The sequence below is a fragment of the Petaurus breviceps genome, unplaced genomic scaffold, assembly GCF_028583685.1.
Source record: "Petaurus breviceps papuanus isolate PSGF00001 unplaced genomic scaffold, PetGlider_PUasm1.0 128, whole genome shotgun sequence".
Taxonomy (NCBI): domain Eukaryota; kingdom Metazoa; phylum Chordata; class Mammalia; order Diprotodontia; family Petauridae; genus Petaurus; species Petaurus breviceps.
The window spans coordinates 7,281,645-7,305,199 of NW_027185664.1; the positions used below are offsets into that span (position 1 = coordinate 7,281,645).

General features: G+C 36.6%; 1 protein-coding gene across 3 annotated transcripts in view; it reads right to left on the bottom strand.

Moving 5' to 3' along the window:
* LOC138171962 (WD repeat-containing protein 7) overlaps positions 1 to 23,555 on the bottom strand; it is a 492,039-nt gene that overhangs the window by 358,650 nt on the left and 109,834 nt on the right. For all 3 annotated transcript variants that reach the window (XM_069101570.1, XM_069101552.1, XM_069101560.1), the window contains 2 exons: positions 4,907 to 5,676; positions 3,495 to 3,583 (listed from right to left, as the gene is read on the bottom strand). In XM_069101570.1, the coding sequence (XP_068957671.1) occupies positions 3,495 to 3,583; positions 4,907 to 5,676 (859 nt within the window). The remainder of the gene's footprint in view (positions 1 to 3,494; positions 3,584 to 4,906; positions 5,677 to 23,555) is intronic.

Below are 23,555 nucleotides of genomic sequence, written 5' to 3' on the forward strand. Positions count from 1 at the left end.
GATAGGGATATGAGAGGCTCGTGGGTGTTTTACTGCTCTGTGCTGTCCAAATGGAAACTGTTGACCTTACTACCTAAAACAAGTGCTCGAAAGAGTCTCAATTCTCAATGCCCTTCTCAGTGCTCTCAACACTCAATTCTTTGCCAAGTAGAATCTGCATTAATGCCTCAGTACTGAGCCATTTGCAGCAACAGAAAGTGGACTGACCTGACCAGGTCAGCCAACTCAACACCAATTGGAATGATTGATACAAAGTGAACAGTCACAAACTGCTACTGAAGCATTCCCCAAAAATTAGCTACTGTTGCAGGAATGAAAAATAAGTCAAGGAAAAAAACATCTACTAGAAGAGTATCTTTGACATTCTTTAACAGTAGTAAGTCTGAGACGAGATTTTCAGCTAATTAAATGAAAGACATTACATCCTACTATTCTTTTGTTGTGTATATTTCTTTACAAGTATTTTAATAAGATTGTAAAATGAAATGGGAAGAATGCTAGCCTCTTTTAAGTGTCATTTTCTATGAGGGCTTTCTCCTAGTGATTAGTGATTTAAGCTTAAACTAAAAACATATCCTTACTAAATACTCAGTTTTTTTTTAAACAGTAAGTTTGTGGGGATTTTGGACTTTTTAATTTAAAACTGAATAAATAAATCTTGAAGCTTAATCACAAAGTTTATGTACAAACTAAACCACTCTAAATGAATATAAGATAAAATTGAAAATATTACTTTTGAGAGAAATTTGGAGAGCTTGAAACTGAAACAATATATGGAGAATAATTTTGCCCACTAGTCAAAAAGTACTTTTCATAGGAGATAAAAAAAAAAAATGTGTGTGATTACTTCAGCCTTGATTTTTTTTTATTCAACAGCTTCTCTTTTCCACAAGTAAAAAGGAACTAAAGGATAAAGACAAATGGCCAACTATACTTTTCAAGGAAAGGACAAAAATTTGATGGACTCTACAACAAAAGAGTTCGACCTATAAATTTATTGCTTAGCTTTTTTCCTCCAAATTATAGGATAAAAACAATCTGAATGAAACATTTCTAGGTGGAAAAAACCAGCATCTAGTACAAGTACTTCAAAAATCTATTATTTCATCATTATGGGTAGCTCCTTCACCTTCCCAGATCTCAATTCTTCTAAAATACACTAGATAGTCTTTGAGGTTTCCTGGCTGCAAAATGCACAGCTCTGGAGTAGCTAGGTGGAGTAGTGAATAGAGCATTGACCTTGGAGTGAGGAGGACCTGAGCTCAAATCCGGCCTCAGACACTTAACACAAAACCAGCTGTGTGACCTTGGGCAAGTCACTTAACCCCAATATCCCTGCCTTCCCCTCTCCAGAAAAACCAAAAAAAAGCAAAAAAAAAAATGCACAGCTCTAAGGCAAATTTGGTTATGTCTCCTCCTAAACTTTTAACTAGGCTGTTCTTCATTTAAGTGACAGACAGATGTGTCACTAGACCTTTACACAAAGACTTTACAGTTTGAAAGGAAGTGCCAGAGCTTGTCATGCTGGTATAGCCTTGAAAAATGAGACCTATTTCCATATCATGGTGAGGCATCAAAGAAGAGCTTCAGTGAAATGCACTGCATAAAGTGCTGGACTTGGAGTCAGGAGAAGATTATAGAATCAAAATCAGCAGATAAAAGTAATTTAGAATTATAGAACGTTAAAACTGAAATGAATCTTAGAAACCAATTAGGTCCAACACCTTACATGTTACACAAGTAACATGAAGCCCAAAGAGATAATGACTTATCCTAAGTCATCAAGCTTAGGACTTAAACCCGGAATTTCTGATTCAAACTCAGAATTTTTTCCACTGTACTACCACTGCTATTTCATTTTGGGAGATATAGCTGATGTTCTAGGATTTCAGAGTATATGTCAAACATAATGAAACTTCAAATATAAAGACTACGAAATCACCACTTGGTAGTAATAATTCTCTTTACCCAGTCAAGAGTTGAGCAATAAAAACCCAACTATTTACCACTCCTTACTCCAAATTGTAAATAGACCACACCACTTCTCAGATCAATATGAACATTCTAAGTAAAACTGTTCCTTTTCCCTGCCCCACCCCTTCTCTCTCTAGGAGTTCATTTTTCAGATTTAGTTATGCCCTAGAGACCAAGAACTACTTCACAAGAAAAAAAGGCATTTCCTGGTGGCTGAGGGAGGTTGAAGAAATTCAAGTTTCCTTCCCTTCTAGTTCCTGTTGGACAATAGCTACAGGAGGAAAACAAAGAAATGATCTCATCAATAGTGATCTCAATAAAAAGGAATGATAATTATAAAAATAATTTAAAAGTGAAGAGAAATCAATGTACAATCTTTTGACTTCTTTATCCACATCTCTCACAGATATCTCCTTCCTTCTACTCCCATAACCACCACCCTAGTTCAGGCCCTCCTCATCATCCATCTAGACAAAAATCTCTCCTTTAGAGCCAAAATTTCATAACTGCTCTTTGGATCTCAAGTTTCTCTCCACTCCAAACCATCTTCCACACAACTGCAACAGCAAAGTATGTCATGTCACATACCCCCCATACAATGAATTCCATAAGCTATCACTTACAGGGTCAAATACAAATTTCTCTGTTTGGCCATTAAACCTCTTCATAATCCGGCCCCTTCCTACCTTCTTGATCAATCCAGCAATGCAGGACCGCTTGTTACTTCACAAACACCGTGCTTCACCTTCTGTCACCACACCTCGGCACTGACTGCTTTAGGCACCTGCTATGGTCTTTCTCCTTGGGTCTAGGGTTACAAGATCTCTGGCGTCCTCTCAGAATCAGCTCACTCATCCCCTACTGAAGGTTATTCCTGGTTTGCCCAGCTGCTACTGCCTTCTTCTCTAAGGTTACCCTCTGGCTACTGTGTATGATACATACTGTGTATGTATCTCATATGTACCAGTATACTTAGTTATGATCTCTCCTTTTAGAACGTAAACTCCTTAAAGGAAGGCTCTATATTTTTTCTTCTTTGTAACTTCAGTGCTTAGCAGAAGACAGGCACATAGTAAGTGCTTAATAAATCCTTAGTGATTATTAATTCACAATATAAATAATCTGCTTAAAGATGACAAAGGATTACTATACAGAATGGAACTCAGGATTTCTGTAACATTTTAAAACACTGATAAATAATAAATACAACCTTTAGGTTCCAGGTACACTTCCAATTCAGCCCTTAAGATTACAAAGTTAAGGTGTTTCTGCTGTGTGCATATCAAGTCACAGACCATAAAAAAGAAAAGTCCGAATGAGTTAGCCTCTTGTCAATTAATATGTAAATCATATTTTTTACTGATATATTAATTACCCAAATTTTCATTTGGAATATAAAAACTGTTCTCTCCTTTGAACAATCAGAAACAAAATAAATTTTGTCATTATATATCACCTACACCTCTTCAGTTTCTAAAGCTGAAATGTCAAATCAGTTACATAATAAAATTCAACTTTACCTTGTTTAATCTGTCCTTGCACAACATTACTGGAAGTCGGAGGGGAACCCTTCATTTTAGAAAAGTCTGGGGTGCTTGGCCTAGGTGGCCTTTAAAAAAAACATATATATAATAGAGTTAAACTCATTGGTAGTAAACAAGTTACATTTTAAATATTTATGACACTTAAAAGAATAAACATACAGAATGTTCTCACATTTACTGTAATAAAAATTTAAATATAGCAAAATTCCCCTCCCCCCAAAAATGGACCAAATGCTGTCAAAATGCAAATTTGGCATACAGAATATCTGCTTTGTCTGTAAGCCTAAAACCTAATTAAAATATTCCAAAACATTGTCACTGATTACATAATACCAATCACAGGGCATATATGGGGGAAATACTTAAACATTTAAAAGTTCTTAAAGCCCTACCATCGGAGACCATGGCTCTATTAAGACAGTACACTGCCAACCACAGTTTAAAAATAGAGAAAGAAAGAAGGAGGAGGGAGGAAAGAGAGACAGAGACAGAGAGGCAGAGGCATTGTGGTATAGTAAACAAAGAGCTAGTTTCAGAGCCTAAAAGATATGGGCTTAAGCCTTACCTATCACACATAAGGGCTGTGTGACTGGGAAAGTCACTCAACGTCTCAGGGCTTGAAGCAATCCTCTAAGGCTAAAAGTTACCAGCCTGCAGTGGTACAAAGTTTCCCTATCCTACATTTCCCTATACTCACGAAATTACAGGAAACCCTTCAGTCATCAAATTAATAAAATGAAAAAATATAGATCAGCTTTCAGAGGACAAAAAAATCAGGGTTTGAGAAGTTGGGTTTTTTTTCCTAAATTGCATGAAAATATGAAGCTCCAATTTAGTCTTAGTATTCTGGTGGCATTGAAAGAGAGTTTCACTGCACAGAAAAAGCTTTTTTCCCCAAAAGAGCTTTTAGTACTCCTAAATAAATTTCTAATTATTGCACTAAAGCATTACTACACTTTACACAAAAATCTAAAGCAAATCATTGAATAGGCAAAGATACACAGTAAGAGCAATCATGCTAACTGGATTTAGCATCCTGAATTGAATTTTAGTGGAAACATTTACTAGGCAGGAATTCCATGGGTAATATTTAATCAAGAGTTGACCTTGAAATGTCATTATAAATAAAGTCTACTCTCTTTCATATCAACCTCTTCCATATCCAAGCTGCTGACTATTTCAGTTGGTCTACCTTGGTACTATTTGCTCTTAAAATTGAAGAAAACAGTACTATATCAAGAACATACTAAAGGAATTCTTTATGTACATGTCTCTGAATAACATAGAAAACAAGAATTACTAATCAGAGACAAAGTAGATCCTTAAAAAAAAAAAGCACAAAATGAAATTGCAACAAATGAAATTAAATCAATCAATCATTGTCACACCTGACAGGGCCCTTCTTCATATGGTCACCAATAAAAGTTGCATTGGTCATACTCATTAAAGTATTTGCCAAAGATATAATAGACAGAAGATGCTGAGTGGTGACAGCCCGGGACACTCCATAGGTTCCTCTTCCTACTCCCTCAGTGGCTGAGAGTTTCCTTTCCCCTTCAGGTCTTCCGCAGGATGGTTTACACACAGGCTGGTTGTGACCAGGAAGCATCAAGGACATGTGGCCTCCTCTTGACAGAAGACCGAAGGAGACTGTGCAGTGGGGTTTAAGCATTCCAAGGCGGTCAAGACAAACTTCATCAAGAACTTCGTTCAGACCCCAGGCATGAAGACAGGACATAAACAACTTTGCGGTATCCATTGTTAGGTTATACTCTAATAAAGTCAACGGCTTAGACTTGGCAGAGCGGTACTCTGGATCACTTTCTTCTCTCTTCTGCCTCAGCATCTCCTCATCGTCATCTTCATCATCCAGGAGATGCTCCTTTATGTTCTCTTTGATCGTCTCTTTGACTTGTTGGAAGAGGACGGCTGCTCTTTTGCCAGTCAGGAAAGAGCCCCCTTTGTCAGCACTGCCAGAGGCTTTATGCAAACTCTCTGGGGAAATAAGGGAGGCATTCGGCCTCGAGGCTTCTTCAGTCAGCAGCTGGATAATCAAAGCTTCCACATCAAAGAAGAGCACATGTATGTCGGGATCTGTGAGGTTGGTCTTTATTGCTTGAACCATCAGAGAATTATGAGAATACTTAGGTAAATTTCCCTGCAATAAAGATTTTTAAAAGACAGTTATAATTAAGCATCTTTTATGTCATTAATACATCAAATCAAATTTTAAAAATAAGAAATTGGAAAATGCATTAAACTAACTTATTTAGAAAACTGTAAATATATACCAACTTCCCCAATATTTGGTTACTGAGATGTAACAGACTTAGGAGATAAAGAAAATGATATGATAGATCATAACTGAAGCTGAACACAAAGAAATTCCCAATTCCTATGAAGAGGGTGGCCAAGAATCAAATTCTTCAGAAAGTCTTTTATCATGAGTTGAAAACAAAAAGAAGAAAATAAGGTTCTATTTATGCAAAAGTATCAAAGTATCTACACACACACAGTCACCTCAAAATTTCTCACAATACTCATATAACTACAAGAAATAACTTATTTGTACCCTACATATAGAAAAAACAGAAGGAGTGGCCAGGTAGCACAGCAAGTAAGAGCACCGGTCCCAGTGTCGGACTGACCTGGGGATCAAATCCAGGCTCCGATACTTAGCACTACACCCAGAAATAACTGACCGTGTAACCTTGAGAAAGTTACTTAACCCCAATTGCTTTAAAAAAGAAAAAAAGAAAAAACAGAAAAAGTATACTATTACTGTGTTCATACTACAAATCAGTCATGAAAGAAACCAAGATTTTCTGAATTTCATTCTTCTAGGAGGCTAAATCAGTATTGAAAAAGAAATAATTTCTAGAATTTTAATTAATTTACCAAGAAACAATTCAAACTTAAGTCTTCATTAATAATTACTTTCAGAAGTCAAGAACAGATAAACCCAAAATTATTTTGGTCTACAATTAGTCACTGTGCACATATATATGTGTGTACATACAGCTGTTCAGGCATATATATCACCATCTGGCAGAGCTATGAAAGACACTCAATTGTTGAACTATGTGCATATAATGTAAACATAAACACAGCAGCACATATAGGTCACAACTAAAGATCTCTATCATCTTGTTAACAAGCTTATTTTAGGTCAAGTATGGGGGCACATGCCTAAAATTCCTGTTACTAGGGAGACTAAGACTGGAGGATAACTTGAACTCAGAAGTTCTGAACTGTAGTAAGACTAAAGTAATCAGGCATCTATCTATATAAAAGCCAACACCAACACGTAGTGAGACTTTGGGGCTATGGGAGCCTAGAAGGCCACCAGGCTGCCTAAGGAGAGACTACCTTAGCCCAGATTGGAAATGGAGGAGGTCAAAGTATCAGTACCAGGGGCAGGGAACCTGTGGTCTTGAGGCCACATGTGGCCCTCTAGGTCCTGTGACCTGAGGGCCACACTTTGAGGACCTAGACATCAAGGCCACAGGTTCCCTGCCCCTGCTCTGTGTATGTATGCTCTCTGTAATGGGATTAGGACCCTAAGGGAGTCTATACCTACAGCCTAGGCAAGATGAGAAGACTCATTGACTCATTCATGCATTCATTCAGTCAGTCATCCCATCAGAAATGAACAAATGAATAGATAAATGGATGAGCAAATAAATAAAGATAAATAAAAAAAAAAGATGACCTTGACATTAGATAGACTAAAACATTTATTGTCAACATGAAGTTGAAAAGAAGAAAAATATATCTGCAAGTTGCAATGGGGATGGTTTTTTCCCAAAAAAATTCAAAATTCTTTTCAGGGCAAAAGAATAAGAAGCATCTATATTGCTCAAGACTCCTTATTTATAATAAAGAATCAAGAAATTCTCCCTAAAAATTATTGACAAAGCAGGAATGACTCAGAAGGTGGAGGTTTATGGACAAACAGTTGAAAACATAGGTAGAAATCTTTGAATGGTTTGTTCTAGTCTCCCCTTCCCCAATCCCTCCCCCATTCACTTCTCTCAGCTGTCCCAGGTTTGCCAATCATTCTTTTAAGAAGCCAACTTCTCTTTGCTGGGACCATGTGCCAGGATACCTGAAAGGCTACCTGGGTATTAAGATCCCCATATATGCATATAATTGTCCAAGACTCCTTTTATTTAAATTCCTGAGGGCTTAAAACAAAATCTAGCTGGAATATACTGTACCCTCATTAAAAAAGATAGCGTAGTATAGAAGGAAGAGCATCAAACACAGAACTAAAAAACCAGAGATAAGAATGATGATGCTGTAGCATTTACACGGTGCTTAATTATGTGTCAGGTGTTGCAATGACACAGGACTACCCGGAATGGTACGCCCACATGTGCTCTATGAGCAAAGCAGAACTGCAGTAGCTCGAAGAAATGTGAGATGGGCCAATTTAGAGACATCTTCATTCCAAATCTTCCTATGGATGATTTGTGCCTGACCCGTGGTCAGAGCCTTTCAAACTCATTGGATCAGCCATAGTCAGACACATAGCTGGGGTGCGCTGACCCTGACATCATGGTGCCATTTTGGTCCTCTTCGAGGACAAAGAACAATGAAAAAATGGGCTGTGTGCAATTGCATTAAACACTTTGCAAATATTATCTCATTTTAGCTTCCCAATAACCCTGAGAGGTACATATAGTATTATCCAGATTTTATAGTTGAGGAAACTGAAGCAGAAGTTAAGTGACAGCTAATAAGTGCCTGAGGGAGGATTTGAATTCTTCTTTCTGAGTCCAGGCCCCAGTGCTCTATCTACTTGATTACCACAACTCTACCATCTGTGTGACCTTGGACAAGTCATTAGTCATTCAACCTCCCCAGGTGTCAGATTGTTCATATAAATTTATAAATAATATATATGTATATATTTTTATATATAAATGCAAGCTCTACATTTTCTACATTTTATCCACATTGCTCTACTGGTTGTTTTTAATATACAATATCCCACCTCCCAACTCCAAACCTTTGCATAGGCTTATACCTGGAGTATACTTACTGGCTCTCTCATGCTCTCCCCCCAACCCCCAACCCCCACTTAATAATCCACCTGTATTGGAATCACCAGCTTGCTTCAAGTTTTGGCTCAGATGAAATCCACATGAACTTTTTCCTAACCCCAACTCAAGTTATTACTATTCACCCAGAAATTACTTCTTATTTACTTTTCTACCTTATACTTACTCATCTGCCTCCCTCCTTCCACCAATACCGACAAAAATATAAGCTGCTTGACAGCAGGCAATATTGATTTTATCTCTGTATTCACAGCACCTAGCATAATGCCTTGCATATAAGCAGGTGCTTAATAAATGCTTCAGAAACTAAACTGAAGCTATTATTATTACTACCATTTTTTAAAATTATTTATTACCATTACTACTATTACAGTTTGGCTGAAGTCAGAGGACTGCCCTTTCTAAGAGGCAAGGTAATATATTACAATAGAAAACGCCCTAGGCCTTAGGCTAGAAGGAGTCCGAAAAACCTGTATATTGTCCTTTTTTCTAATAATAAATCACATGACCTTAAACAAGTCACTTCCCTCTCTAGGCCTCAGTTTTTCTAATCTCTTAATGTACTGGATTAGAATATATTATTTTTGAGTTCACTTCCATTCTAAAAGCCTAGGTATATTCCCTCATGAGAGCCTTTCAAATTTATGAATACTGATCCCATCACTAATTCCTTCCTCTGACTTTATTTCCCTCATTATAGGCACCAGGTTATTTTCTAGGTTGACTTCTCCTGTTGAGGTCTTAGAGGAAGAGAGGAAGAACCTTTTTTCCAATGGAACCAAAATAGACTTATAATATCTAGCAATTTCTAAAATTTTTAAAGAGTCCTTTTATGACCAAAGAAAGGATTTGTATTTTCTCTGGAATGAAAGGATTTTCAAAGAAAATCCAAAACCTTGACATTCCATGGAGTTCAATATAATGTAATTACACCCATATAAGGAAAGAATGGCCAATGAATAAATGTTAAAACATTGTTCCACAACTCCAAAGTATATGTTACAAATCACAAAAGTCATATATTATGTAAAAGTGATAGTTTAGAGACAGTGGTCACCAGGTCACATTCCCAACATATCAGAATGACAATACTATGACTGACATTGGCAAAGACAGCTTTCACACTAGAAATTGAGAAGGGAATGAAAAATGTGTCAGACTATGGTAAGAGGCATTTGTACTTAGTCATATGTACATCGTATGTTTTTGAATCTCATGAATTTACTGAAGTCATTTTGCATCCTCAAAAACTACCCAGATCTATCTATCCAATAAAACCATTGCATAATTTTAATAAAGACATTAGAAGCTTGGTTTTGGCCCTACCACTAGGGTACTTCTACTGTGCTTGTTTATGAACAATCAACTGAATAATCAACAATTTATTAAGTGTTTACTACATATAAGAATAAGGACTTGGGATACACGAAGACAAAGAATCCAGGAAGACAACACATTCATAGACATATGCAAACATAATACATATAAAATGAATACAAGGTAATTTTGGTAGGGAGAACACTACCAGTTGAGGGTGGGGAAGAGGGTGAAGGGACTCAGGAAAAGGTTCATCTAAAAGGACACACATGAGTTTGATTCATAAAAGAAACCAAGGATTCCAAGAGGTTTCACTGAAGAGGGACTGCATTGCAGGTCAGAGAATGTCAATGCAAAGGCACAGAGATGGACTTAGTGTGTGGAATAGACTGGATCAAAGAATATTGTAAAAAGAAGTCAATTTGTGAGAAAGACTAGGGACAAAATTTTAAAATTCTCTTTAAATACTAAGTAGACTTTGATAAGAAATAGGAAATAAAGAAATCTGTTGACTATAACCACAGACCCACAAATACACACACACAGAGTATGTACTCTAAAAAAGGTTTCTGGGAAAGGCATAACAATATTTAAAATTCACACTTAAAGTAGATATAATTATATATTTTCTATGTGGAAAAGCATAGATTTGGGTATTTGGAGTGCTAATTAAGAAATATGCTGTCAAATGAAACAAAAAATATGGAATTACTAAATTGTTTACTATCTTCTAAAAGAAAAATACAAAAGACATTTTCCATTCCTATTAAAGGGAATAAGTGAAAATTATATTTCAATTAAAAGTTATAAGAAAATATGAAAGGACTATAATCCTAAAATTATTATTCCTATATCAAGCATCAACCTCTTTATTCATATGCAGAAGCAGCTGCATGATGTGTAATGCAACAAAAAACACAGTAACTGCATAGTCTACAGGAGGGCAAAACATTGGTTGGCTAAAAATGCAGTTAAGTCACTTTTTTAAAATGGTTCATTACTACATGAATTTAGAGATACCTATTCTCTGAAATATAATTACACACACACAAAAGCTAACAAAACTCATGTCCCCAAGTACAGTTATTAAGTCTGTCATTTCCCATTCCTTTCACCCCACCAAACACCAGTGTTATAAAGGTGTTCCGCTGTAGTTTAAATTTACTAAATGGTAACAAGATTGTGATAATGGTGGCAATTTTACTATTTATTTCAATGCTGCTGCTTTAAAACTTTTAGGTGTAATTATTTTTTGGCATCACAGTTTTAATAGCCAGAATTTAAACATTACAAAATGCTGGCTAGTATTTTGTTGTTGTTCAAGCAATGGAGAACCTATCAACTAAAATATTAATGTGTTCAGAGATCTAGCTTGTACTATGGAGAACCTTTGCTAATTAGCATCATAACATTAGCAAATTTCTATGCTATGACTATACATATTTCCAATGAGCTCTATTTTTCTTGTGTTCTCAATGAGTGGAAGGAGGGGGGATGAGAGAATTTGGAACTTAAAATGAATTTTAAAATAAATGAAAAATTTCTATGCTAAAGCACCAACAGATTCAATATAAGAAATAAAAAGAAAAACAGCTTTATGAGGCAGCTATGAAACTATAAAGACACTAAGAAATCAAGTAAGAAGCATAAGTACAAATATGTATATCTAGCTACCTATGCATATCAATATATATTATGATTAATATTTGAAATAAGGAAAAATACATAGTAAAGTAAAATATTTTAATAAACAGTCTTATTTTGTAAAGCAATTACTGGTGTATATAATAATATACACTAAGGATTTTTTAAATTTTCTAAGTAGAGAGCATAGAATTGATTTTACCATATTTCTTTTTAAATATGAGAAATAAATAGAAAAATAATTTAGTTAATAACATATGGAAAATAATTGCCAAAAAGATCCTAATTTTGTTGACACAGGCAACATTAAATTTGAAAAGTATAGTCATTAAAATAAGCTGGCATCTTCATAAACTATTTTGAAGATATTATTAAATTGTAATTGTACAACTAAATGAAGTACACATTCTCTTACAATCCTAAGGAATTTCCATAATATTTTATTTCAATATTAATAGCTTTAAGTCTAGAACAAACAGGACCATCAAGAAAATGTACAACAATAAAATAGGGATGGATATTTGGTGCCCTCTGCTGTTCTACTGGTGTTATTAAGAGTCACTAAGAATACATTTTTAAGGGGGGGTCAGGTGGCTCAGCGAGTAAGAGCACCACCTCCAGTGTCAGGATGACCTGGATCAAATCTGGGCTCAGACACTCAGCACCACACCCAGAAATAACTGGCCATGTAACCCTGAGCAAGTTACTTAACCCTGATTGCTTTAAAAAAAAAAAAGAATACATTTTTAAATGAATTGAATTCCTTTCTATAAGTGAACTTCAATTAGAACTGGATATAATTTAATTCTCAAAATAACACAGAGGAAAAGTTTAGGCAGAATGCTATCAAGTAGGTACGATCTAATCATTGGAGCAGTCATTTAATTTACTCTTTGATTTTCATTAAGGGAAGCATTTTTCACAAGACGTCACTTCAAGGAAGGGCATGGAGGCTTGTATGAGTCAGAAAGACTTGGACTCAAGTCTTGCCTAGCTCCAGGAATGTCAGCAAGTCACTTGGCCCTTCAGGGCCCCAAATAACTCTCTAATATAATAGGTTTCATAGAGAATAGTTTGTCAACCTGCATGAGTGGAAGTTTTCGTATTAGGAGTTCCCCAAATAGATCCAGACTTCTCCTACAAGGGACAAGTATTAAATCACATGATGAATTAAAGAGTATTGTAAAAGGAATGCCTCATATAGGCAATTTTTTAAATGTCTATTTAACAGCTTATATGTAAATCTCTTTCAATTCACTTGAAATATTCAGTGGGGGAAAAAAAAAACAATTTACTAAAGTTGCGCCTAAGCAACATGAAAAGCACTATGAGAATGTATTAAGATCTTGCTACAACACTGGCATTGAATTTGATCTAATTTAACTCTAATTTTAATTCAATAAGCAGCTAAGGAGAAATCACTATGCTAAGTTGAAAATAGGCCCTGCCCTCAAGAAACTTATATTCTATTAATGGGATTATAACATGCACTCACAGATAAATACTAGATCATTGGAGGAAGGAAAAAGAATCAAAGATTAAGAATGTAAGGAAAGGCCTGGTGTAAGAGAAAAAACAACCTGAGTCTTACAGGAAGCCAACATTCCAAAATGTAAAGTTAAGCATGAACTGCGTTCCAAACTAAGGACACGGCCTGTAGAAAGGCAAAGAGGATAACGGAACACCAAATTCGGGGAAGAGACCAATGGAATATAGTAACCATGAAGAACAATACAAAAGCATGAAAAGGCAGGCTGAAGTCAGAGTGTGGAAAGCACCAAATAAATGCCAGGCCGAGGAGTTCTGTCGGATCGAAGAGGCAACTGGAAAATGGTGAAGGTTTTTTGAGCAAGGAATGGCATGATCAGATCTGTGCCTTAGCAACAGTGCAGACAATAAATCTGAGAAGGGAAAAACTGATTTTGAGGCTCATGAAATAGTTCTGACTACAGGTGATGAAGAGCTAAAGTAGGGTGATGGGCCTGTAAGTGACCGAGGTCAAAATTTATGGAGGTGGAACTGATAAGACAGAAAGGCAGAGAGAAGAGCCAAAATGATCCGGAGATTGTGAACCTAAGTGAATGGAAGGGTGTGGTTATGTCCCATAAAGAAAAAGCAATCAGCCATGTGAAGAAGTGGGGAAGGTCATCAGATGTGTTTGAACATGTTGAATTTGAAACAATTATGAGACACTGAGGAAAAGATGACTAGAGAGGTTCAGCTGCATTTTAAGCCAACCCACATGTTCTCCTCCTGTGGCACACCGTTGTTCTTTTTGTTAGATTGAGTTGTTACAAATAATTGGTCTGCTGATAAAGACACTGATACGTGTGACGTTTGATAGCGAATAATTTTAAAACCATACTTCTTTCATTTCTATATAGTTTCTACTTGAACTATAATAATCCATTACTACCTTCAATATATATGGCAATACTTTTATGTCATCATCTGTTGTAAAATGAACAAATTAATCATGTGGGATTGGAATTCAAAGGAGGAATTAGGATTGGTTATAAATAGATTGGGATAGGATAAAACAAATTTGACATAGGAAATGAGCACTGGATTTGCAGTTAAGAGACCTTGGATTCAAATCCAAACTGCCACTTACTGGCTCAGAGTGCCCTTAAACAAAATACTTGAGCTCTCTAGGACTCAGTTTTGTCATCTATAAAATGACTACATGAGGTCTGAGGTTCCTATGAACTTCTGTGTTAGGCAACTAAATACCTTAGCCATTAGGCTCCTCTATCTACCTCAAATTGATATTCTGAAAGTGCTGTGAACTTTTAGGAAAAACAGAATTATGAAATTTCTAGATAATATGCATACTTGACTCTAACAACTGCTATTTCCACCCCTGGCTATGTCAAAATTTCCTACTAGTTCTAATCAAGCCAAAATAGCAGAACTAGAAACAAATGCAGTGATCAGGTAACAGAAAAAGGCAAACCAAATGTCTAGGAATCCATAGGATCACAAATCTAGAACTGAAAGTGACCTCAGAGGTTATCTAGCTTAAACCCCTAATTTTACAGATGAGGAAACTGAGTCTCAAGGAGATTCAATGAATTTTGAATCCAGGCCTTCTCATCATAGAACCAGTCTAAATTCTCTTTGTAGAAGTATCCTTCCTGGCAACTTTCCACCCTATTCCACAAATCCCAAATCCCAGGTTTCAAAAACATTGTTCTCAGCTTTTCCACATGCAGATTGTTTCCCTGATTTTTCACTTTATAAAAGCACTGAACAATTACCAGATTCTAAAAGCCCTCTCCAAACTAAGTAGGGGAGGAGCACCTAGGTGGTGCAGTGATTAGAGCACCGTCTGGAGTCAAGAGGACCTGGGTTCAAATCCAGCCTCAGACACTTAACACAAAAACTAGCCATGTGACTTTGGGCAAGTCACTTAACTCCAACTGCCTCTCCAAAAAGCAAAACAAAAACAAACACAAACAAAAACAACAACTTAAGTAGGGGATGCCTTACGACACAACTGCATCACTTCAGAGCAGCAGTCCAATCTATGCTGTCAAATATCCACTCCCACTCTCCATACTCCCAATCAGAACTGCTCTGCACTGAGAGTGATGCTGATAGGATTATAGGCAGTATGTAGGACTGAGAAGTTCAACTTCAACATAGGATGTTTATGTCTATAAGAATTTATCTCCACTGATGAATCAAGAGTGAGGGCATCTGTGAACAGTAAGCCTTCAGAGATTTCTAACCAATTTCAGATTTTTACCCTCTTTTTCCTTATCCACATCTCTGAACACCTATCCCTCTCTTCTACCAGGAAGTGCCCAATCCCTCCTAAATTTATCCGTTTCTATATCACCATTCTCCCAGTCACCAGGTTCACATCCCTGCTTTTCCCTCTGATTCATCTTCTATGTCTAATCAGCTACACAAAGTATTATCTATTCTCTCTCTACATGTCTTGAATCCACCCACTTCTTCAATTACTCTTCTCTACCCTAGCTTAGTCCCTCATAATCTCTCCTATTCGTAAAATACCCAATTGACCATATTATTCCCTTACTCAAAAAGCTTTGTTGTCCTACTATCTCTAAGATAAAATATAAACTTCACAGTATCATTTAAAGTCTTCTCCAATCTTGCTTACAATCCTATAACCTTAGGGCAGCTAGGTGGCACAGCGTATAGAGTGCCTGGCCTGGACTCAGGGAGACTCATCTTCCTGAGTTCCAATCTGGCCTCAGACACTTATTAATTGTGTGACTCTGGGCAAATCACTCCATTCCTCATCTGTCAAATGAGCTGAAGAAGGAAATGGCAAACCACTCCAGCATCTTTTACAAGAAAACCCCAAATGAGGTCACAGAGTAGTATATGACTGAAAAACAGCTGATTAAACAACAACACGATCTTGCCATGGTTTACATTTCCAGTTTGATTTCATGCTGTGAACTAGATGTGTATGACATTCTATCGCCCATGCCTCTGCCCAGGTGATTCCCATACCTGAAATCCATCTTCATCTCGACATCAGGGAAATTCTATCTTCTTTGAAAGCATGGCTCAGGTACCACCTGCTATAAAAGGCTTTTCCAAATTCTCTAGTTGTTAGGGTTCTTTCCTTTTTGAAGTTATTTTGAATGTTCTGCTTGTGTACACATTACATCCCCAGGGAGAATGTAAGGTCCATAAGGACAAGAATTTTTCTTTTGTCTTTGTGTTCCCAGCATTAAGAATAATTGTGCCATGGGGGGCGTCTAGGGGGCACAGTGAATAGAACACCGGCCTTAGAGTCAGGAGGACCTGATTTCAAATCTGGCCTCACACACAACCCAAAAACTAGCCATGTGACCTTCAGCAGTTACTTAACCCCAAATGCCCTCCAAAAAGCAAAAAAAAAAAAAAAGAGAGAGAGAGAGAGAGAATAATTGTGCCTTCCACAAACTAAATGTTTAAGAAATGGTTGTGGAACTGAAAAATATATAAACAGTCTAAATAATTTCCTGATTTGCCTTGCAAGTGGTTCTGTGAACTATAAAAGACTCAGTAATAACAATTACCAGAATTGTTATATGGGCAAAAGTAAAGACTGACAGAGCTAGGTGGAAATATAAAGGATGTCCTATATGACCTACAATTCAGTTTTTGCAATAACTATAAACTACTGCCAGATTACAAAAAAAGCAAGCTAAGTAACTAACAAGAAGACAGAATATGAACTGTCACAAATCAGTAAATTTTTTTTCAATTAAAATTTTACTGATTATTATCAATAACAAGAAAGCTCACATTTATACAGTACTTTATATTTTACAAAGTATTTACCTCAACAATCCTGGGTAGAAGGTAGTTTGAATATTGCTATTCACATTTTACAAATGAGAAAAGAGACTCAAAGACACTAACGTGCTAACACATGGTCATATATCTAATAAATATATGTTCAAGGCACCAGGGACAGAAAGGTGAGATGCTGATCTCAAGGAGTCTGTGAGACAGGAGGGTTAAGATAAATAGATAGGTAAGTATAATCCAAATTATAAATGCACAAGGAAGGTCTAAACATTGAAAAGAGAGAGAACTTCCATATTAGGGAATGAGAGAGCATAAGCATTCTTGCTTCAGAAAGGGGGATATATTTGAACTGGTTCTTGAAGTATAAGCATAAAAACAAAGAAAGGGACAGAGGAAGGAAAGGTCAAGACAGGACCATGGAATAATGAGTACTTAAGCTTAGCAATAACAACATGGAGGAGAATATGCAACAAAATAATAAAGATGGACCATTAACATGGAATACTACGAATGACAAGGTAAGGAATTTATGGTTAATTATGCAAGTAATGGGAAGTCACTGAAGATATTTATTTCTTTCCATGGAATGGAAATATGTGATCAGATCTATTCTTTAGATAGGAAAGTCTGGCTGCAGTGTGTAGAATGGATTGAAATCACAAAAGAACAAAGTAAGAAAGACCAGATAAGAGGCAATAAGAACTCAACCCAGGGTTGGTAGCAGAAAAAAGCAAAAGACAAATAAATAAAATACTGTTAATGATAAAACCATTAAGACTTAACAAATGACTAAATGTAAAAGAGCAAATGACACAAAAAAAGTAAAAGATATTTCAAAATCTCCAACCTCAAAGACTGGGAGAATCATGGTATTAACAAAAGAAGTGAGGAAGTTGAGAGAGAGCTGGGAAGATGATGAGTTTTGTCCAGATCAAGAAAACTATAGGACACTTCACTAGAGATACTGATGGGCAGTTGAAATTTTAAGATGAAAGTTCAGGAAAGAAAGGTTTACTTTCTTTCTGTAGAATAGGTTACTACAACGCCTGGAGATCACCTACACTGAAATTATGGAAGTAAAGTCACTTGCAAAAGAGAAAGAAAGAGGGCAAAGTACAAAGCCTTGAAGGACATCTGCATTTAGAAGTCAGGTGGAAGAAGTGAAACTGATGAAGAAAACAGAAGAAAAAAGATGATTAAAGAGGTAAGAGGACCGCGACAATAGAGTTCAACAGGATTCAAAAGAAGAGGGAGCATCAAGAAGGAAGAAGTGGCCAATAGTTTCTACTTCTACCAAAAGAACAAGAGGAATAAGGACAGAAAAACAAAGCTATGGAATTTGGCAATAAGAAGGTTATTCTAGAGAAAGGCTTAAGGGGTGGAGCCAAGATGGTGGAGTAGAGCCACAAACTTGACATGGGCTCTGGCTCCAAACAATTCCAATACCTGTAAAAACTTACTCTAAACAAATTTTAAAGCTACAGAACCCACAAAGTGACAGAGAGAAACAAATCTCCTGCTGAAGACAGCCAGCAGGCCAACAGGAAAGGTCCATCACAGCACGCTGGGAGCCAAGCATCCTGCAGAAGCCATGTGGTTCCAGCCCCAGGAGGGCCCCAAACAGCAGTGACTTCAGGAGAGTGAGTAACCAGAAGCTATGGTGGCTTCCAGACTTCTCAACCCATAAATGCCAAAGACAAAGTAAAAGGTCAGTGTGGAACTTTGTTGGAACAGGAGGAGACCAAAGAGCACAGTCTGGCTGCTGCCCCTGGAGCAAGAAGCAGCAAAGGTGCAGCACCTCAGGAGCTCCTGGCCTGCAGATCATAGGGGGCCCAAACAACCATTCAAAGGGTAATCGTCTAGCTCTAACCTGCTTGGATCTGGATCGCAGTCTTGGGTGGTGGTACTAGGGTGTGTGGCCAGTAAGACAGAGCTTGTGGGGGCTGTGGAGATGGTGCTCTCCTAATAGCTCTGGCAGCTGGGAAAACCCCAGCGATTTGGGACGAAGCTCTTTCCACTCTGGAAGCAGAGTTCTACTGTGACGAAGAGCTCAATGGGCAAGTAACTGACTGGCAATATAACAAGCAGAGGAAGCACAAACAGACCAGAGAATCCTTTTTTGGGGACAAAAAGGATCAAGGCATGGAGTGGGAGGAAGACAGTGAAGTCAGAACTCCTGCATCAAAAGCTTCCAAGAAAAATATGAATAGGTTACAGGCCATGGAGGAGCTCAATAAGGATTTTGAAAATCAAGTGAGAGAAGTAGAGGAAAAATTGGGAAGAGAAATGAGAATGATGCAGGAAAATCATGAAAAGCGAGTCAATAGCCTGGTAAAGGAGACCCAAAAATACACTGAAGAAAATAACACCTTAAAAAAATAGACTAATTCAAATGGCAAAAGAGGTCCAAAAAGCCAATGAGGAGAAGAATGTCTTATAAAGCCAAACTTGCCAGATGGAAAAGGAATTTCAAAAATTCACTGAAGAGAATAACTCCTTCAAAATTAGATTGGAGCAAATGGAAGCTAATGACTTTATGAGAAATCATGATACTATAAAACAGATCCAAATAAATGAAAAAATAGAAGGCAATGTGAAATATCTCACTGGAAAAACCAATGACCTGAAAAAGAGATCCAGGAGAGATCATTTAAAAATTATTGAACTACCTGAAAGCCATGATCAAAAAAAGAACCTAGACACAATCTTTCAAGAAATTATCAAGCAAAATTGTCCTGATATTCTAGAACCAGAGGGCAAAATAGAAATTGAAAGAATCCACCAATCGCTTGTTGAAAAAGATCCCAAATAGAAAACTCCTAGGAATATTATAGCCAAATTCCAGAGTTTCCAGATCAAGGAGAAAATACTGCAAGCAGTCAGGAAGAAACAATTTGAGGATTGTGGAAACACAAGCAGGATAACATAAGACCTAGCAGCTTCTACATTACGGGACTGAAGAGCTTGGAATATGATGGTCTGGAGGTCAAAGGAGCTGGGACTAAAACCAGGAATCACCTACCCAGCAAAACTGAGTATAATGCTTCAGGGGAAAATATGGTCATTCAATGAAATAGAGAATTTTCAAGCATTCTTGGTGAAAAAACCAGAGCTGAACAGAAAATCTGACTTTCAAATTTAAAAGAAGCAAGAGAAGCATGAGAAGACAACAGACAACCACTGAAGTTTCTTGGTCAACAGGATGCTCTGGTCAGAACTGTGTTTTAGGAATATCAATTATTGATTCTTAACAGAAGGAAAAGCCCTTTAGTTTTGGACGAATGACAGTAACACTAATCATTCTAGTTCACTATCATTCTGTGTCTTAAAGTTGATTTTATTTATACTCTCCTAGTCAGTCAATCAACAAGCATTTATTATGTATTACTATATGCCTGGCACTGTGCAACAACGCACTGGTTAAGAGTGTCACTTGCTGCAAAGGCGTCAAGATGGAGAAGGCCTGAAAACAACAAACAACAACAGTCGATTAGATGTTGTAGTCGATGTAGAAAGTTGTGTGATAAAGTCAGGGTCATATTTTAAGCATCTGAAAACTGAATGTGATGTTAGAAAATAGACTTGAAGTGTAGACAATATTTCCTAGGATAAATTTACCAGGAGGGATCTATCCAATATCTTGGTCACTTTCTTTTGAAATTGTGTGATTATTAATGGAGAAAAAATAATAAGAAAATGATGGGCAAATGATGGGGAGTATTCAAATGGGGTGGGATCCATGACTTTCTCTTTTGGCTGAGCTGAGTTACATCACTCCCAAAGGTATATTCCCTTCACTCTGTATTGTCTGTTACATATTCTTTTGTGTATACCTTCTTTGATTTCTGTGTTGCTATGATTTTGACAAAACTGGCTTCTCTAATGTGTTCACTGTGGAACAGGTATTAGGTGGGAACGGGGTCAAGCCTTGGATATAGAGGTTGGGGTACCTCTTCCTCCCAAAATGACAAAGTACTCAAAAATTAGATGGAACCTGATCATATACCCTAGGCAGACAATATTTAAGGGAGCAGATACAAAAATGTCTAACCCTATAGCCCAGTTCTAAGGAGTGCAGAGTGGTGGCTTCTGGTTCTTACTCCCTGCTTTCCATCTTAGCAAGAATAAAAGCCGTTTTTTGGAGAAGAGTGGGGAGAGAAGAAGCTAGAGATGTCTATTCTACCTCCCTTTGATCCACACATGATAGCATCCCTTGCCATACTTGGTTTTCTTCTCTACAGTAGACCTCTCTTTTTTCTATGTAAAATGAGGGGGGGGAAGTGGTATACAATTAAAACAACTTAACGTTTATCAAGACAAATTATTGATAATTAAGCATGAGACAATATGGTGTAGTTCATAGAATTGGCCTTGGAACTTGGGAATCTTGGGTTCAAGCCCTACCTCTGATTCATATTTTCTATGTAATGTTGAGTAAATTATCTGATCTCTCAATGGCCCAGGCAACTCTTTAAGGACATAAAGAACAAATAAGTTACTGACCTACATTTGTAGAAGTAGTTTCCTTATCTATGAGTTCCCTATACAAATATAAACCATAGGTCCAAGCCCTGTCCTTACTGAAAAATAATCTTATATTTTATAGCCAATGGAGCCAATGGTGTGCTGCAGCTTGCTCATTCCTGCTTATAAAAGCCTACTGTTAAATTTTCAGTGTGAGCATTTACACCTCTGAAAATGGAAATACTGCAAATCAAGGCTTTATTTATTGCTTTGTTGATCATCTAGACTTTAAAAAGTGATGAAGAAAATATTAATAATGCAAATTAAACTTTAAAATGTATCACATGTAAATTTTGGGGGGAGGAGATCTGGGTGTTAAACATTTACAAGTATACTCTAGTATATATCTCAGCTCTCTGATACTTGTTTAAAAACATCATAGTTAACAGAGAAAACATGTTCTACAGTTTGAACATCTCAGAGACCAACACACAGGCTCTCATTTTTTATATTACAGATGTTTAACAAAAATAGATTCTTAAAAAAAAAAAAAGAAGGTTCTTCTAGACTTAAGGAGAGAATAATTTGAGGAGTGGAGTGAGGACAGAATTCTCATTGCAGGCCATTAATAAGTTAGTAGAAGGGAAGATGGTACTTTCTAAAAGTTCAGTAAGGAAGGAAAAGAAAACAAGATGACACTTTCAAAAGATAGCAACGTCAAAAGAAAACTAATTTTTAGGACAGCAAATATGTTTATAGGGAGAGGGAATAAAAAAAGAACAAAGGAAAAAGGGAAACACATGAATACAAAATTCTTATCCTTAGATATTGCTTTAAAAACTTCTCTGATTGGGCCTGTGTGGAGGGACTCATAGGCATAGCTGAATTATTTAAGTTTAAAAGATGTCAAACCATAAAGACCTCAAGTCCTACCAAATTCAGCACTAAATCCAAACAGCACTAAATCATGCACTAAGCTTTGGTAAAGCCTTAAATGGGGAATTAGGTCATTTTTAAACTAATGTTTCATATCTTAAAATGAATACACTAAAAATAATTATCTAATTCTTTTTAACTTTTGAGCTTGGACAACAGTTTAGAAGAAAAACAAGATGCCCCCTCCACATTATATATAATAATGCTTTAATTTTTTAGTAAATTAGAAGAAATAAATTGCTCTTAAAAAAAAGACAAACTCAATGTTTGGTCACATATCTTATCAGAATCATTAATACAACTACACCTCAAACAAACTGTTGAGAAATAATTTTAAGTTCCCATATAAGAATGTGAAATATTATACACAAAGTGTGGTAAAATCTGATGCCTGAAGAGATCACAGCCTTAAATCCAGCTAGGACTCCTCTTTTCTCAGAAGAGTGCCCCTTGATTTATGTGGGACAGAAAAGGAACTTTCTCTTTGTCTCTCATACACATTCTGAAGCATTTTAAATTTTTACCAAGGCATAGTGTTATGTCTGGTATGGTATTTCCAGGGTAAAATAAAACTTTTTAAACTAACATCATAATTAAACAAAATAACAATTTTCCTAAGGTTCATTATGATTCACTTGAAGTTTAAATGCCCTTAATAATTTTTAAAAATCAGTTATATACTACCCATTTATAGCATGGCTTGAGATTATAAATTTGACAGTCAAGGTTACTACACACTAGAGAATGAGAGAAAAATGTGTCCAAAACTTCAAAAAAAAAAATTCTTAATTTTAGATAGAGTTCACCAAAATAGCAATGATCTCCTTTAAGGTGTATGGTTCTCCTACTCTGTCTCAAGGAATTCTGTCTAGCTAATATCAATCCTTACAGTTAAATAATTTGATAACAGATATAAATATGTACAAAGAAGTTTAGTTCACAGCAGAATGCAGTCATCACTTCTAAATGGGAGAATGTGGTTAGTTATCATGGAGGAAATAAAATTTGAAATGGGTTATGAAAGATGGGTAGAAATCTGATAGGCATGGATAAGGAGGAAGAAGATTCCAAGGAGAAGAAAGAAATGATGAAGGCACAAAGCACAGCACAATACAGGGCTTAGGGCTGGAGGGACCAAGAATCACGCGTCACATGCACATGACAGACGAGAAGCAGTCCAAAGGAGGATTGTTATACAGGTGCTATCAAAAATAAAATTCAAAGCAAGGTCTTCTAACTCCAAACACAGCTCTCTTCCCATTAACCGAGAGTTTAAAGGATGATAAAAATAACGTTATAGCGACAGAAATGACATGTGGGGAGGAAGTGG